Source organism: Acomys russatus, chromosome 25 (genome assembly GCF_903995435.1).
Source record: "Acomys russatus chromosome 25, mAcoRus1.1, whole genome shotgun sequence".
NCBI lineage: Eukaryota > Metazoa > Chordata > Mammalia > Rodentia > Muridae > Acomys > Acomys russatus.
Genome location: NC_067161.1, coordinates 13,090,824 through 13,106,973, shown reverse-complemented (window position 1 = coordinate 13,106,973; position 16,150 = coordinate 13,090,824). Strand labels below are relative to the sequence as shown.

The 16,150-nt window shown below is 54.3% G+C and overlaps 3 protein-coding genes and 1 non-coding gene across 4 annotated transcripts in view; 2 read left to right on the top strand and 2 right to left on the bottom strand.

The window, feature by feature from the left end:
- Rab40c (RAB40C, member RAS oncogene family) overlaps positions 1-4,101 on the top strand; it is a 39,883-nt gene extending 35,782 nt beyond the window's left edge. Inside the window, exons 4-6 of the mRNA XM_051167238.1 lie at positions 1,773-1,850; positions 2,097-2,319; positions 3,034-4,101. Coding sequence (XP_051023195.1) covers positions 1,773-1,850; positions 2,097-2,319; positions 3,034-3,314 — 582 coding nt within the window. The 3' untranslated portion in view covers positions 3,315-4,101. The remainder of the gene's footprint in view (positions 1-1,772; positions 1,851-2,096; positions 2,320-3,033) is intronic.
- A 2,139-nt stretch (positions 4,102-6,240) lies between these two features.
- Wfikkn1 (WAP, follistatin/kazal, immunoglobulin, kunitz and netrin domain containing 1) lies at positions 6,241-9,330 on the top strand. The gene is made up of 2 exons (XM_051167409.1): positions 6,241-7,201; positions 7,852-9,330. The coding sequence occupies exons 1-2, from the start codon at positions 7,022-7,024 to the stop codon at positions 9,328-9,330; spliced, it is 1,659 nt and encodes a 552-aa protein (XP_051023366.1). The 5' UTR covers positions 6,241-7,021.
- Positions 9,331-9,792: 462 nt separating this feature from the next.
- Positions 9,793-11,243, bottom strand: Mettl26 (methyltransferase like 26). The gene is made up of 6 exons (XM_051167408.1): positions 10,998-11,243; positions 10,617-10,779; positions 10,459-10,518; positions 10,196-10,263; positions 10,021-10,099; positions 9,793-9,948 (listed from the first exon to the last, which is right to left on the bottom strand). The coding sequence occupies exons 1-6, from the start codon at positions 11,192-11,194 to the stop codon at positions 9,901-9,903; spliced, it is 615 nt and encodes a 204-aa protein (XP_051023365.1). The 5' UTR covers positions 11,195-11,243; the 3' UTR covers positions 9,793-9,900.
- A 359-nt stretch (positions 11,244-11,602) lies between these two features.
- Trnag-ccc (transfer RNA glycine (anticodon CCC)) lies at positions 11,603-11,673 on the bottom strand. Its single transcript has one exon. It is a non-coding gene; the product is annotated as a tRNA-Gly (tRNA).
- Positions 11,674-16,150: the final 4,477 nt, after the last annotated feature.

Below are 16,150 nucleotides of genomic sequence, written 5' to 3'. Positions count from 1 at the left end.
TAGAGAGATGGCTCAGAAGTTAAGAGCACTGCTTGCTCTTCCACAGGTCCTGAGTTCAATTCCCAACAACCACATGGTGGCTCACAACCTTCTATAATGAGATCTGGTGCCCTCTGCTGGTGTACATGCAGGCAAAACACTGTATACTTAATAAATAAATAAATCTTTAAAACCAAAAAAGAAAAAAAAGAATGCCGGGTGGTGGTGGCGCATGCCTTTAATCCCAGCACTTGGGAGGAGGCATTGGCAGGTGGATCTCTGTGAGTTCGAGGCCAGCCTGGTCTACAAAGTGAGTCCAGGACAGCCAAGGCTACACAAAGAAACCTTGTCTCAAAAAAAGAAAAAAAAATTTGTTCCTCCCAACTGTTAGCATATAAACAGCTTCACAAGTCTGCCTCCAGGCTGCCTGCCAACCTGTGACGTCATCTCTGCCGCCACAAGGTTTGTGCCAGATTATAAAAGGACCAACGTGTCACCTTGTCGCTCTCTTACTCCTGCACTTCTCTCTTGCACTTTCTCTAAGGGTGTCCCTTTTCCCTCTCTCTCTCTCTCTCTACCCTCATGGCTCATTGAGGCTCTAACTCCTTTCCCCTTCTCTTCTCCCCAAACAGATCTCTCCATATCCATATCTGTTGCATGCAATCTCATTTGTATATTTTATTTTTTTGGTTTTTTGAGACAGGGTTTCTGTGTAACAGCTCTGCCTGACCTGGACTCACTTTGTAGACCAGGCTGGCCTTGAACTCACAGCGATCCGCCTGCCTCTGCCTCCTCCCAAGTGCTGGGATTAAAAGGCATGTGCCACCATGCCTGGCTAATGTAATTTCATTTTTAATGAGATTTAATGCTTGAGCCAGGCCTGCTACCTACCTCTGGGTAAGATGCCTTTGTCTCTGCAAGACCTACGCAATCCTGAGTTTTTCAGAAATGGCATTTCTGCTACCCTTCTCCTGTTCCTATCTTTCCCTTTCTCTTTCTCCCTTCTCTGACCTCCCTGTCTGAGAACCTGTGGAAAGAGGAGTAATTCCATAGGTGGACTCTGCTGAACCTCATTCAAAGTCAACTCAGAATGAGAGGCAGATTTGCAGTGTGCTCAACATCGCCCCTGCTGGATAGTGGCCCCGCTGGGATGTTTGAGGCTGATGGAGACAGCCCAAAGCTGAGCTCCCAGTAATTGGTCTCTAAGGGATGTGGCAGGAAAGGCCCTGTAGCAAATCCTGCGTAGCCTGACTGGAGCAGCTCTCACTGACTCCTGCTCCTTGAGTGACTGACATCCTGCTGTACAGGTTTGGAGTTAGGACACTCAGAGCTGCCTCCATTCAGCCCCAGGTGCCCCCAGGGCAGAGTTTGCTGAAGTACAGACTTCCAGAATGCTTGGCTTGCTAGTGAGTTCTGTGGCTCTTCATACCCCTCCCCCGACCAAAGCTTAGCCTGTGTGACTTTCGAATGATTTCAGAGGAATGCCTGTGACTGGCCTGCATTTTAAAAATTGTTAAAGAGTCAGTTCTGCCCCAGCAGAACTCGGGGGATGGACAGGATGGCATTTGTGGGCTGGGCCGTTTGACTCCATGAAGGTCCCCTCCTGTTGCTCTCTTGTTGGATGGCAGGTACATTTCTCTCCTGCAGGTTATGGCCATGCTAAGGAGCTATAAAGTCTTCTAGGCCATATTCCTAGCCCTGCCTAGGAATTGTGACAACTCCCATCCAGTAAGTTTCTCCTGGGAATGGGCCCAAACATGCCTATGGGTAACCTCCTTCCATCCCATTCGCAGGGAATCCTCCTGGTGTACGACATCACCAACCGTTGGTCCTTTGATGGCATTGACCGGTGGATCAAGGAGATCGATGAGGTGAGTATGGGTTTGTGCCCCTCCAGGGGAGATGGTAGGGACCAAGCTGTGATTGGGGTGCCTTCCTTACTCTGGGAGTGTTGTTCAGCAGTAAACTGGATACCAGGTTTACCTGGTTCTATCCAGACCTTCCTGCACTTGCTCCATCATTGCAGAAGGCAGGCCCTGGAAGCCCTGCCTATGGCGGGGGGAGTGGGGGCGGCGGCGTGTGACTGTAACTCTACTGAGTTCTGAACTCCTCCTAAGCATGCACCTGGTGTTCCCCGTATCCTGGTTGGGAACCGGCTGCACTTGGCCTTCAAGCGGCAAGTACCAACGGAGCAGGCCCGAGCCTATGCAGAGAAGAACTGCATGACCTTCTTCGAAGTCAGCCCCTTGTGCAACTTCAACGTCATTGAGTCCTTCACTGAGCTCTCCCGTATTGTCCTCATGCGGCATGGCATGGAGAAGATCTGGAGGCCCAATCGAGGTGGGGTGAGGCTTAGGATGTTAGCTGGTAGAGTTACAGGGCCAATGGTGGAGCTGCAGGCATTGATAGTGGGGCTGGAGCGTAGGTGGTCTCCTAAGACCTGCAGGCACCTGGGCTGCCTGCCCAGACCTAGAGCAAGTCAATTCTTTCCATGCCACGCTTTGAGAGCAGAGCTCAGCACTGCACCTCCACAGCTGTGGCCACAGAAGCAGTTTGTGAGCTCGGCAATGTCTGTATTATTGCCCATGCCAAGCACTTGGTCACAAGCCTCCATTTTGATGGCCATACTCTCGGGGTACTTTCTAATAAGGTTCACTGCTAGGTACAGCATCACCCTACGATGGAGCCACAGAGGAGAACAGGGTAACCAAGCCCCTCCCTCGGGCCAAAAAACTAAGTTAACCTCCAACCAGAGCTATAGTAAGGGCTGCATTTCAAAGTTAGTCTGCCTCCTCACCCACCCCCAGTCTCTTTAGAGCAAGCTGGGCAGACTGGCCTCTCCTAGCACCACTCTGTAGTTTGCTCTAAGAAGGCAGGAGATGGGAGCCACCCAGGGGACAGATAGTGGGGCATCCAGGATCCCTGAGCTGGTGAAGCCACCAGGAATTTTAAGACTCAGCCAGGCTTTACAGGGAGTTGTGAGGGGCATGTAGCTCCCCTAACAAAACCTCATTATCTGTCTGTTCCCTCCTCCATCTTACCCTCCCCTCACAGTCTTCAGCCTACAGGACCTCTGCTGCCGTGCCATTGTCTCCTGTACCCCTGTGCACCTCATTGACAAGCTCCCACTACCTGTCACCATCAAGAGCCACCTCAAGTCCTTTTCCATGGCCAACGGCATGAACGCTGTCATGATGCACGGCCGCTCCTACTCCCTGGCAAGTGGGGCCGGGGGCAGTGGCAGCAAGGGCAACAGCCTTAAGAGGTCCAAGTCCATCCGTCCCCCCCAGAGCCCACCTCAGAACTGCTCTCGGAGCAACTGCAAGATCTCCTAGCGGGACCTGTGGGTTCCTCCTGTTCAGACTCGGGGCTTACGCTGGAGCACTCCTGGCCAGGCGCTAGGCCCTGCTGCGTGCAGGAAGACTTGGCTACACAACCCTGCCTGGGTCTCTCCAGGCTTTCCTCCACATGTGAGCTAGTGGAAGAGAGGGGCGTGCAGGAGAGAAGATGCTCCACAGACCAGGCAGCAGGGCTGCTGGTGCTACGGGGACCAGGCCTGAGCCAGTCCTGGACTCCAGGCTGGAAGTGAGCCTGGATCCCCTTTATTTATATGGAGAACATTTTACCTGTTTTGTACATTTTTAAAGGGCTGTCAGGGAAGCCTGGACGCCCCTCATAGCCACATCAGCCGTTGGGAAAGCTCAGGATGTCAGGGAAGGAGGGATGAAGCAGTGATGGAGGGTTTCAGCGTGGAAGCCAGATGATCTTTGGATTTATAAATACCCTGCCTGGGTGTTGATGTTGCTCAGAGGCCAGTGGGAGACAGATGGTCGGGGTGTACTCCGGATGCTTCCCAGCAGGCTTGGCTCCAGCTTCCGTTTCTGTCAAAAGTGGTCGGTATGCTGGACATAGGCAAGGTTTTGTTCCTGAGACCTCCTAGGAGAGGAGAAAGTTGGTGCACCTGGGAACCGCACTTACATCCCTCCCCATTGTGCCCTGGCACTTTGGTGATGTTTACTATACACTCAGCATCTCCAGGTTGAGGCTACAAAGCTTTCTGCAGATTTAAGTGCTTGGTGGCCTCCAGTATCTGGGCTTTGGGCACAGGGCCTAGGACCTCAGTGTCTCTAGCAGCTTGTATTCATCAACCTTACCGGTGTTTCATAGCTGCTCCTTGCCTGTTGTGGCCCTTCTGCCTATAAGTTCATGTCACTGGAATCTCTTCAACCTGTTTCTTAGTGACACTTTCTGGAACAACAGCCTCAACTATAGGATTGGACACCAAGCCCCTCCTTAGGGACCCACTGGCTGGAGCAGCTTCTGAAGCCATGGACTGTTTCTCCACAGTGCTCCTCCTACCCCAAGTCTGCTCTGGTCGGCCTTTTCCCCTGTGGGGATGTTGTCCCCAGTGGATATCCTATGTGACTGCTCCCCTGTCCTTGCCTGGTGACACAGCCCTCAGGCACGCTGGTGCTTAACTCTACCTCCTGCCCTCAGGGCCCTGGCCATAGCAGGAGCCATGACCCCTTACTGGGGACCTTCTTAGTGCACATTTCCTAAGACCATCTTGCCATGGGTGTTACTAGGGCACCGGTAGACACTGCGCCAGCCTGCTGTTCTGGGAGATTGGGTTAATGCCTGTAGGGACAGGGCTATGGTTGTGGGAACTGCCTGATAAGCAGCAGCCCCTGGGATCCTGGCCCAGAGGCTGGATACAATCAAGCATCACCTTTCCCCACCAGTCCTGTTGCTGTTGACAGAGACCTTTTCTCTGGAATCGCCAATAGAATGGTATAGCCTTTGAGGACCGGGATTGGCCTGCGTGCACACCATCAACACTACCCTTGCTGCTGTGGACTCCACCACTCCTGGTTCTTTGTTCTTACTTCTTTGTACAGTAAATGTACTTCAGCAGTGAGCTCATGTCTTTCTTTGGCTGTGGTTTGTGGGGGGTGGTAAGGGGTGTCGGGCAGGAGCCAGCGCCGCTTTGTGCCTGCCACAATGATCCCAGGCTTTGTTAACTCCTCCACAGCAGCTGACCCTGCTGACCCACAGCCATCCATTCTGGGTTCACATTCCCAGCCACCAAGCAGCCAGGCTTGGTTACAAGCCACACTGTTTCCTGGGGTCTAGCACCAGGTAGCCTAACCATTCACAGAGCCTTTACTCATAGTCTGTCCATGGCAGACCATCTCACATAGTTCATCACAGCTTCAAGGACATCTGCAAGTGGGACCTGGAGTTGCTACCTTTAGCAGGAAAACACCTAGCTGGTTATAGGCTCTGCGGGGCCCTGCTCAGCCAAGGTTATGTTTGATACACTGGAGGGCAAAGTTGAGTGGAACAGGACAGTGCAGTTCTTCACTCTAAAAGTGGCCTCTGCCTTAGGTGCCACCTGCCCTTTTTCTTAGGCACATCCTGGGCCTGTGGCCTGAGGATCCCTGCCCCCTCATCACCAGGAGCTGGCTCACCCACAGCTCTTTTGTAAGGCAGCAGACTCAGGCGCCTGGTAGCCATCTCTTGATCTCCTGACCACACCAGGCTCTTATTACCCTGCCTCCTGGGTCAGGAGGTCAGACAGAGGGTCACACAGACTTTTTCCTTCCTGTCTCTGAGAAAGCCACTCCCTGGGGACCTCTGGAGCCACCGAGAGGGTTTGGAAAGGCAGATTCCAGGCAGGGCCTTTGTCTTGCCACCAGCTTTGATCTCCCTGCCCTCCCCCACAGTAGTGGAGCCTCTAGTCCAGTTAAAGAATGGATGCTGGCCCTCGTGGTGGGCTGTTAGGGCAAGGCTTGAATGTACTTAGATCCCTGAGCAACATCTAGGATGCCTGCTCTTTGAAAGATGCACTTGGCCATCCCTTGAGACAGCCACATATCTGGCCCTTTGTGGGGTCAGTTCCATGGCTTCTCTGCCCTTGTCTATACTGTATAGCAGTGACTGCTGTGAGGCTGGCTGTGGCCAGTGCACGTGGGTCATGTTTCCACCCAGATCTATAGCCTTATTTATTTTGTACCTGCCTTGCCCATTTGAAGTGAGTAGCATAGACCATGCCTAGAAGCCAGGAGCCCAGTTTTAGAGAAACAGGTGTGTCTGAGAGGACAAATCCTGCTGAGTTGTGCCCTCAGCTGGCAAGATACCAAAGCCTAACAGGAAGGTCATTGTGTCCTTACCTAGTCAAACTGGCCTGGAATCTGCTGTGTAGTACCCTGGGTTGGCCTCCATGTGGGTCCTCTTGCCGCCCCCCCCCCCCCCCCCCAGTGCTGGGATTACAGGCACGCACCACCACATCAAGCACCCTAGCAGGTTTTTTATTTCATGCCAAGACCTGCTGGCAAGTGACACCTGAAGGGGACCGGAAGAGAACAGAACCCTTACCACCTGCCAGTGGAAGATGTGCCTTACCTATACTTGTGACAGGTGCCATCCCTGACTGCCTCTGGAGAAACACTAGGCTAGTAGTCAGCTAAGGCTGGAGTGAGTGCCCGCGGCTAAACCCCACTGCACCAGAGAATGAAGGGTGAGGACAAAAGCTGAAATTTGCCAGTCCTGCCCCTCCTCCCTGAGGAGAAGGTGGGAGGGTCTTTTAAGGAGACTTTGATCCCTGCTGGGCTTCAGCTTGTAGAGGGAGGGGCTCGGGTTACAGCGTCCCCCTCCCTGATTTAGCTGGCCCTTCCCCGCCCCTTGGTGACCCTAGTGGTCAGTTGCTCTGAGCTTCAGGGCCTCTGGCCCCTCCCCACCCCTTCCTCTTCTTCCATTCTCAGTCCTATGCTGACCAGAGCCTGGGAGCCACCCACAGTGTTTAGGAGAGGGCTAGCCACTACTTTGTGGACAGGTTCTGGGAGGCCCCAGAATACCTATCCAGAGTTCCAGAGAGGAGCATCAGCTGTGAGTGTCAGCCTTAGGGGGCTCCAAGAGTCCCAGGAGAGGGTCCTCTTGAGGCAGGGGTAGCGATCCTAGGCCCAGGACCCTGTAGGGTGGATGCCTGTAGGGAGTCCTGGCTGGTGGCCACATACTCCCACCCCCTGGCCCTGTGGTCCCCATGCCTGCCCCACAGCCACTCCTGCCTCTGTTCTTTGTCTTCGTGTTCATCCATCTGACCTTGGAGACCAACCTGCTGCCAGATCCTGGAAGCCACCCTGGCATGTGCCCCAACCAGCTCAGCCCCCACCTGTGGGTGGACGCCCAGAGCACCTGTGAGCGTGAGTGTACCAGGGACCAGGTGAGCACTGGCATCTCATGGGATCCTGGGCCCTACCCTAGCTCTTTTGGCAGTGGGGGGGTGGAGGGGAGTAGATCTCAACACTAGGAGTCTGCTTCCTCCAGGGTCCCTCCATACTGATTTGTGGCCATGACCTATACACGAGGCTCAAAGGATACCTCCACCTTTTTGCCCTCTGAAGAAAAAGAACATCTCCAATCCCTGGACTGACTGATCCTCTCTGATGCTGTCTCTAACCTGCCTGAGTACCACTTTTTAAAATTAAGTCATGTGGACCCAGGCCTCTGACCTGGGTCCCTGCAAATGGAACCACCCTGCCCTGCTCTGCCTGTCTGTAGTCCTTTTCTCATATCCCAGACTGGGAAGGGGACAAAGAGCTCCCAAAGTGGTGCGCCCTCTGATGGCAGAGAGCAGCTGCCTGCACACCCATTAACAAGCCTGCTTGGGGGTGTTGACGATTCAGTAAGGTTGAGTAAGTGACGCTTGTGGCCTTGATGCTCATACTGTTTAGAAAGCACTGTCACCATCTCCCATAGGGAAGGAGGCTTGGAGAGAGGAACCTCTTCCAAGGGCGGGGTAGAGAGGCCCGGTAGTGCATGGCCAAGGCTGAGAAGGGGTCAGGTCCCCACTAAACTGTCCCTGTCCCTCAGGACTGTGCAGCATCCGAGAAGTGCTGCACCAATGTGTGTGGGCTGCAGAGCTGTGTGGCCGCCCGCTTCCCCAGTGGTGGCCCCGTTGTACCTGAGACAACAGCCTCCTGTGAAGGATTCCAATGCCCACAACAGGGTTCCGACTGTGACATCTGGGATGGGCAGCCAGTTTGCCGCTGCCGTGACCGCTGTGAGAAAGAGCCCAGCTTCACCTGTGCTTCTGATGGCCTCACCTATTACAACCGCTGCTATATGGATGCAGAGGCCTGCCTGCGGGGTCTCCGCCTGCATGTTGTACCCTGCAAGCACATTCTCAGTTGGCCACCCAGCAGTCCAGGGCCGCCCGAGACCACTGCCCGCCCAACCCCCGGGGCTGCTCCCATGCCACCTGCCCTGTACAACAGCCCCTCACCACAGGCAGTACACGTCGGGGGAACAGCCAGCTTCCACTGTGATGTTAGTGGCCGTCCACCACCTGCTGTGACCTGGGAGAAGCAGAGTCATCAGCGGGAGAACCTGATCATGCGCCCTGACCAAATGTATGGCAACGTGGTTGTCACCAGCATTGGGCAGCTAGTGCTCTACAATGCCCAGTTGGAAGATGCAGGCCTGTATACCTGCACTGCACGTAATGCTGCTGGCCTGCTGCGGGCCGACTTCCCCCTTTCTGTTTTGCAGCGGGCAACTACTCAGGACAAGGACCCAGGTATCCTGGCCCTGGCTGAGTGCCAGCCCGACACACAAGCCTGTGTTGGGCCCCCTACCCCCCATCATGTCCTTTGGCGCTTTGACCCACAGCGAGGCAGCTGCATGACCTTTCCAGCCCTCAAATGTGATGGGGCTGCCCGGGGCTTCGAGACCTATGAAGCATGCCAACAGGCCTGTGCACGTGGCCCCGGGGACGCTTGTGCACTGCCTGCGGTTCAGGGCCCCTGCCAGGGCTGGGAGCCACGATGGGCCTACAGCCCACTGTTGCAGCAATGCCACCCCTTTGTATACAGTGGCTGTGAAGGCAACAGCAATAACTTTGAGAGCCGGGAGAGCTGTGAGGATGCTTGCCCTGTACCACGCACACCACCCTGCCGTGCCTGCCGCCTCAAGAGCAAGCTAGCTCTGAGCTTGTGCCGCAGCGACTTTGCCATTGTGGGTCGACTCACAGAGGTCCTGGAGGAGCCCGAGGCTACCGGTGGCATTGCTCGCGTGGCCTTAGACGATGTGCTCAAGGATGACAAGATGGGCCTGAAGTTCTTGGGCACCAAATACCTGGAGGTGACACTGAGTGGCATGGACTGGGCCTGCCCGTGCCCCAATGTGACAGCTGGTGATGGGCCACTGGTCATCATGGGTGAGGTTCGTGAAGGGGTGGCTGTGTTGGATGCCAACAGCTATGTCCGTGCTGCCAGCGAGAAACGGGTCAAGAAGATCGTAGAAATGCTGGAGAAGAGGGCTTGTGAACTGCTCAACCGCTTCCAAGACTAGCTTAACTCATGTTCCCCGTTCCCGCCCTTCTTCCTGCTGAATAAATGTCTGTACCTGAGGGATCCATAGCCTCTGCTTCCCTTCTGGCTGCACACAGGCGCGCATGTGAACGAGCACACACACACACACACACACACACACTGTCTCTTTGGTTGGAACCCTGTGACTAGATGGAGCTCCAGTTCCTACTGAGGTCACCAAGTCACTCTTGGCAGCCCTACTGACCTACAAGTTTCTCTCCAGGGACATGGGAAGAAGCCAGCCCAGCTGTGGTTCAGCCACCCTACCACCCTGCCCCCAAAACCTTCATCTTCCCCCAGACCAATTCCTTTAGCCCTCTCCCAGGTATTCCCAGCAAACAGTGTGGTGTAGACAGCCCACAAAGGGCTGGAAAGGCTTTATTTCAAGGCCCACTGGGCCCAGGTCCTTTGCAGTCCTGTGGCCACCAGACTAGGAGGGGGCTAATTAATCCCAAAGGACTGCCCCATTGAGGGAGGAGCCAAGGTCTAGTTTGTACCATGACAGAGCCTTCGACAGAGATGCAGGTTCCAGGGGAGGTAGAAAGGTAGGCTATTCTTTCCGGAAAATCAGGCACTTGTTGTTGGCTGGCATGTCCACCTGGAAAAATGCTTTGCTGGAGTGGCCCTTAGTCACAGGGAGACTACCCACCCCCCACACTGCCCTGCCTACCATCCTCTCCAGGACCAAGCCACTGGCCTGGCCTAGTTCCTCCAGGAGGGCTGTGTCACGGAGCCCCCACTCTGGGTTCCTACAGTCGGGAGGGAGCAGAGGTCACTTGCAGAGTTGAGGGTACCATTCAGCCCACCTGCCCTCTGAGCCATGCCCAGTCCTACCCAGGTCTGACCTGCATCTGAGGGAAAGGTCAAAGTCCACGTTGCTCTGGGGAAAGATATTCCCATTGACTGCAAAGGGCTGTGGGAACAAGAAAACACGATCCATAAGCCCGAGGTCAGTCGTTCCCTTAGGACTGTTTGCAAGTTAGGATCCAGAGTATGGAAAGAACCACCTCTTCCTGCACTCATGAAGAAGCTGGGACTCAGCCTCGGTGCTTCAAGGGATGGGAAACACCTAAGGCTGCTAGGCACCTCTTAAGGTAGGGTCACTCACCCCGTAGGTGATCAGTACAGCCCTGGTTTTTAGCAGGTGTCCTGCTGCTCTGAAGAGCCCCTGAAGAGAGGGAGGCAGGGCACAATAAGCTGGGAGCTGGAGACTCAGGACTCCCTCCTCCCCCCAATGTGAACGCTGGGTTCCACAGTGGTCCCCACCTCAGTGCATTTCTGGGGGCTGATGTGGATCATATTGATGCAGAGCAACAGGTCCAGCGATCGCGGCGGAATCCCGCCCCATTGCTCCCAGTCCCAGGTCACGTCCAGGTACAGCGGAGCCTTCACATTGGACAATCCTTGGGCTTGAGTGGTGGCGACAATGCTGTGGAGAGCAGCGCGTGGGCGAGGGCCGGGCGGCCCCCCAATAGCTCAGGGGCTAAGTGCTGAGGAGCAAGCAAGCCGCGAGCCGGGAGCTTTGTGGACCCTGCAGCCCGTGGCTTCCACTGTCTCAGTCCTGAACCCAGACCTGGGCCTGCCCTCTCTTCCGGTCCGTTAGCCCTGCCTCCCGTTCAGCCCCAAGAAGACACTACGCCGCCGCACCTGTCCAGACAGCGCTGGTCCACGTCCGACGGCTGCCACTCGGCGTGCGGGAAGGCTTGTGCAAAATGCGCGGCATGCTGTCCGGAACCCGAGGCCACCTCCAGCACGCGGACGCCATGCTGGGCAGGATCCACGTACTGGCGGAGCACGCACAGGATAGGCTCCTTGTTTCTTTCCGCAGCTGCAGCCACCAACATCTCAACCGTGCTGCTTGGCCCAGCTAGGGATGCGCGCGGGGCATGACGGGAGCTGTGGTGCCGCTCCTGCGCAGGGCACTTCGGGAGTTGTAGTCGTACCGACAAGCCGCCTGCTGCTGGATAACTGTCAGGAGGCCTCTCAACTCCTTAAAGGGAGACAGGGTCCGACTGCCAGGCGTAGCGTTGACTCCGGAAAAGAAACAAGGCTCGAGTAGAGGATGTGGTTTGTTGGAGTCTTCTAGCTCTAGCACCTTGTTAGCGTCAGTGTTTTCAGTCACTTTAAACGTTCCCTTCTTGCGTTTGTGCTACACCTTTTTAAAAAGGGCGCTTAAAAAAAGAGAAAAGCGGGGGAAGGGGGCCGCTTCAGACAGCAAGGCGTTTTAGAGATGACAAGAAACAAAATGCACGTGCGCCGCCCGGGAATCGAACCCGGGTCGCAAGAATGGGAATCTTGCATGATACCACTACACCAGCGGCGCTGTTGTGCGAATAGGCGGTCTGCAGAACTAATGAATTGTGACGCAAACAGGCCATGGTAACAGCATTGCGCATGCGTATTTTCCGTTGCTCTCCAGTTCTCTGTTGACAAGTTTTACAGGACATAATATCCCACAGGGTCCCAAAGTGCTACTGGCGTCCGAGACAAAGAAGAAAAGGTGGTGGACGCGAGGTTTATAGACAGCAGGATTTTTAGTTCCATGCCATCGTAACCATAGCCGTCGCAATCACGTGGAAATTATGAAGCCTCGGTCAGGTCCTGACTTTCAAGGCGCCAAGCACTGTGGGCGTGGTCGTTGTGGGTAGCAACCGAGTGGAGCCCGGCGGTCCCAGAAGCCGGACTCCTCAAGTCTGGGACAGCTGGGGCTCAGATGAGCTTGAAGTGACACTGAGACGCTGGCAACAGCCAGGCGTCCACGGATAGATAGCAGGAGGCAGTCAGTGACCAGAGAAATGAAATTCGAGGCGACGAGGGCAAGAGAACTTCGGAGGGCGTTTGAAGGCGTCCATGTATGTCTCAGAGGGGCTGGATTTTAGAAAATGCTCGAAACACGCCCACGCTCCGTTATCAGCAGCTAGTTCAAGGCATGCTACACCATGCTGCTCAGGATTGAGTATGGCTCCTGCTTGGGGTTGCCGTTGAGATGTCTGTCCAAGGTGTGTCCAATCAGCCGAGGTGGCCAGGGATGTGAGTAGTTAAACCGTGTAAGTGACATGGCCTAAGAATGGAGAGTGATGGGAGGAAATAGGGCGACCATTCTAGACACCCTCTTTGAAACGTGGTCAGTCTGGACGCAGAAGAGTCCCAGCACTAGGGAGGGTGGATTGCTATGGATTCGAGGCCAGCCTGGTTTACAAAGTGAGTCTAGGACAACCAAAGCTACACCCGCTCTGAGCAGCCCCTAACAAGTGATTTTGATTGTCTGATATTGGAGGTGGCCCTGACTGATTTCTGCATCAGGCTCTCCCATTTACTCTGTGTATTGCTTGCCTTTTCATTAGATTACTCACCGAATTTTTTTTGGGGGGGGGGGTGGGGAAGAGTGACTTCCATATATCCAAGTTCAGAAGAAGTCGAGGATGGCCCTTTCTTTCCTTCAAAGTGAAATAAACACTGTTCTGGATCCCCGATCTCAAGGAGAGCTCCAGGAAGAAGGACTGTGACAGCCAGGGAGCTATTTAAACGCCCACTGGGGCCTGATGACAATGGTGGTGGCCAGCCAGGGATCCATGGTGGCAGACGCCTTTAGTCCCAGCACTCAGGGAAGATAGATTGCTGTGAGTTCAAAGCCAGCCTGGTGTACAAAGTGAGTCTAGGATAGCCAAGGCTACACAGAGAAACACTGTCTCGGAAAAACAAAAACAAAAAACAACAACAAAAAAAACCCTTCAACTGAATTCTCTAAGCAGTGGGTAAGGAAGGGAGAGGAGAGGCGTCTCAGGGGACATGGAGATCAGCCTGAGACTGATCTTCCTGCTTCCCCTCCCCTAATGAAGCTGCTTTACAAAGGTGCTCAACAAGACGTTGAGGGGCCAACACTTCACCTAAGTACCGAGGGCAGCCCTTTTCACAGATGCCATCAGATGGGACCAGGAGGCTTTGCTTACAGTAGGCCTGTATGGGCACCTACTTCCTGTAAAGCCTGAGTGCTCCATGCTGGCCAAGGTCTGGTCTGGACCCTGTGAGATGGACTCTGCTTGGGTAGCCCTGGGGAGTAGAGTTGTTGAGGTGGGATCCCTGTTAAGCTCAGAAGTGCCGCCGGGCAGTGGTGGCGCACACCTTTAATCCCAGCACTCGGGCGGCAGAGGCAAGTGGATCACTGTGAGTTTGAGGCCAGCCTGGTCTACAATGTGAGTCCAGGACGGCCAAGGCTACACAGAGAAACCTTGTCTCGGGGAAAGAGCAGAGGTGCCAGCTCCTCCCGCTGATTTTGGCTTTTTCAAATGAGTTTGTCTTTCTTACTATATTATCAGGGCCTCTGAGAGCCCCAGGTCATGGATTTTGTCCTGTGTTAGAAACATAAAATACTTTGGCCCTCCCGCACTCAGCTAGCCTTGGCCTCAGTCCTGGCTTCCATCTCTGAGCCTACTTCTGCCCCTGTCTTGGAGTGTGGCTTAGAAGCAGAGCTTGGGCAACACTTAATGAGTGAGTGTCCAGTTCCACTCTATTTCTCTCTTAGAGGGGCCAGTGGCTTTGCCCAACCACACCCTGAACTGAGCAGGACTCAGCTTCTTTCCTTGGCCTAGTTCCTTGTGTTTATAATTACTAGCCTCAACCCTGCTGAGAGGCTCCATGCCCTCTGTGGTTGCTGTAACACATTAACCGAGGCTTGGTAGTTGAAAACAAACTTATATTGTTAGAGTTCTGGAAACCAGAAGTCCAAAACAAAGGTGTTGGATCACTGTCCATCCCCTCGGCTGTGGCCGCTTGACTGTGACTCCAGTCTCTGCTTTGTCGCCGTACTAGATCCCCCATGTCTTTCTCTGAAAAGGGCATATGTAGTCAGGGGAGGCTTCTTCATCCAGGACCATCTCTCTTAGGGAACTGTGATCTCTCATTTCTCTCATTCCTCAGACATCAGCCTTCGCAGCTGGCACCCCACCAAGGCCCCCTCGTCAGGAGGCAGGGGATCTAGGATCAGTGCATCTGGAAAGACTTCACTGATGAGACCAACTTCCTCCATATATTTCAACCCCCCCCCCCCCGTTTCTTGCTCCATAGGGACCCCTAGACTCCCTCATCCGGCCTCACCTGCCCCGTGCCCTACCCCAGAACAAGCCCACCTGAGAGCTTCTGAACCCAACCTTGGACTGGACTCCCCCCCACCCCAAGACAGGGTTTCTCTGTGTAGCCTTGGCTCTCCTGGACTCACTCTGCAGACCAGGCTGGCCTCGAACTAACAGTGATCCACCTGCCTCTGCCTCCGAGTGCTGGGATTAAAGGCGTGGTCTGCCATGCCGGGCCCACAAAGGCTGAGTTTGTCTATCAGTGAGGTTGTACGAGGCTGGCCTTCAGGCTTTTGTGGGGGACCCATCTCTGGAGAGAGTGCCGGTCGGTCGGAGTATGGTTTGCATACTCTCCACAGCTCCACGGCGGGCCTGCATACCTCCCTTGCTCTGCTTCATTTTGACTCAGCCGATTCCTCCTAACCTGCCCTCAGTATGGGCATTCCAGGGGAGCCTGCAAAAGCTAGCATGAGCCCCCAGTAAGCCTACCCTGCCCTCTAACCATGTATGAGCAATAATGTAGCATACTTAAGGCCACACCAGATTCAGTGGCCTTGGAGGGACAGGCTGTTTGGTTGTGAGTGGGGGTGGGTCAGGCATCGCAGAAATGGGAAGAGACAAATTTAGCCAGGAAGTGGCCCTTTCTTTTCTGTACATGCCCAGGCCTTGACTCCCCGGGCACGGCTTGTTTGGAGGCTACACAACCTCTTCTCAAATCCCCACTCACCTACAGCTGCAAGCCTGGTATGCAGCTATTTCCTGGAGATTGAAATATTCTCTCTTGAGCCTGGGCGGCGGTGGTGCAGCCCCCTTTAATCCCAGCACTCGGGAGGCACAGGCAGGCTGATTTCTGTGAGTTCAAGCCCAGCCTGGTTTACAGAGCAAGTCCAGGACAGCCAAGGCCACACACAGAGAAACCCTGTCTTGAAAAACAACAACAGCAAAGAAAAGAAAAAATCCCTATATTCCCTCCTAGATGAAGGAGGGAAGCTCTTTTGTTTGTTGTTGTTGTTTGGTTTTTCGGTGTGCAAGCCCTTCCTTCCCAAAGGCTATATAAGCAGGAGCCTGCTGCTGGGAGAGTACAGATTCTTTTTTTTTTTTTTTTTGGTTTTTCGAGACAGGGTCTCTCTGTGTAGCCTTGGCTGTACTGGACCCGTTTTGTACACCAGGCTGACCTCGAACTCACAGCGATTCACCTGCCTCTGCCTCCCAAGTGCTGGGATTATAGGCATGAGCCACCACGCCTGGTTTAGATTCTTTTCTTTTCTTTTAAAGATTTATTTATTATGTATATATATACACTGGAGGCCAGAAGAGGGCACCAGATCACATTATAGATGGTTGTGAGCCACCACGTGGTTGCTGGAAATTGAACTGAGGACCTCTGAGGAAGAGCAGTCAGTGCTCTTAACCTCTGAGCCATCCCTCCAGACCTAGCGCAGACTCTTAAGTAGGGGTGCAAAAGGACCTTAGGAATTCAGCTCTCCTGAGCTGTCACTCACACTGTGGGGGGCTTTTCAGTGATACCGCTGCAAGAGTCACTCCCGCCCCCTTAAGTACCCACAATAAACCCGCTGGTTTGGCAGCTAGACTCGGGTGGACTTCTTTCTTTGGTCTGTCATCAGTGCCCTCCCTCAGGTGAGCAGACATTTCTCAGGCCTCTCTAGTCCATGTCACACATTCAGCGGAATCTTGACCGAGCTGGAGAAGAGGAAGGCCTTGCTTGTTCTC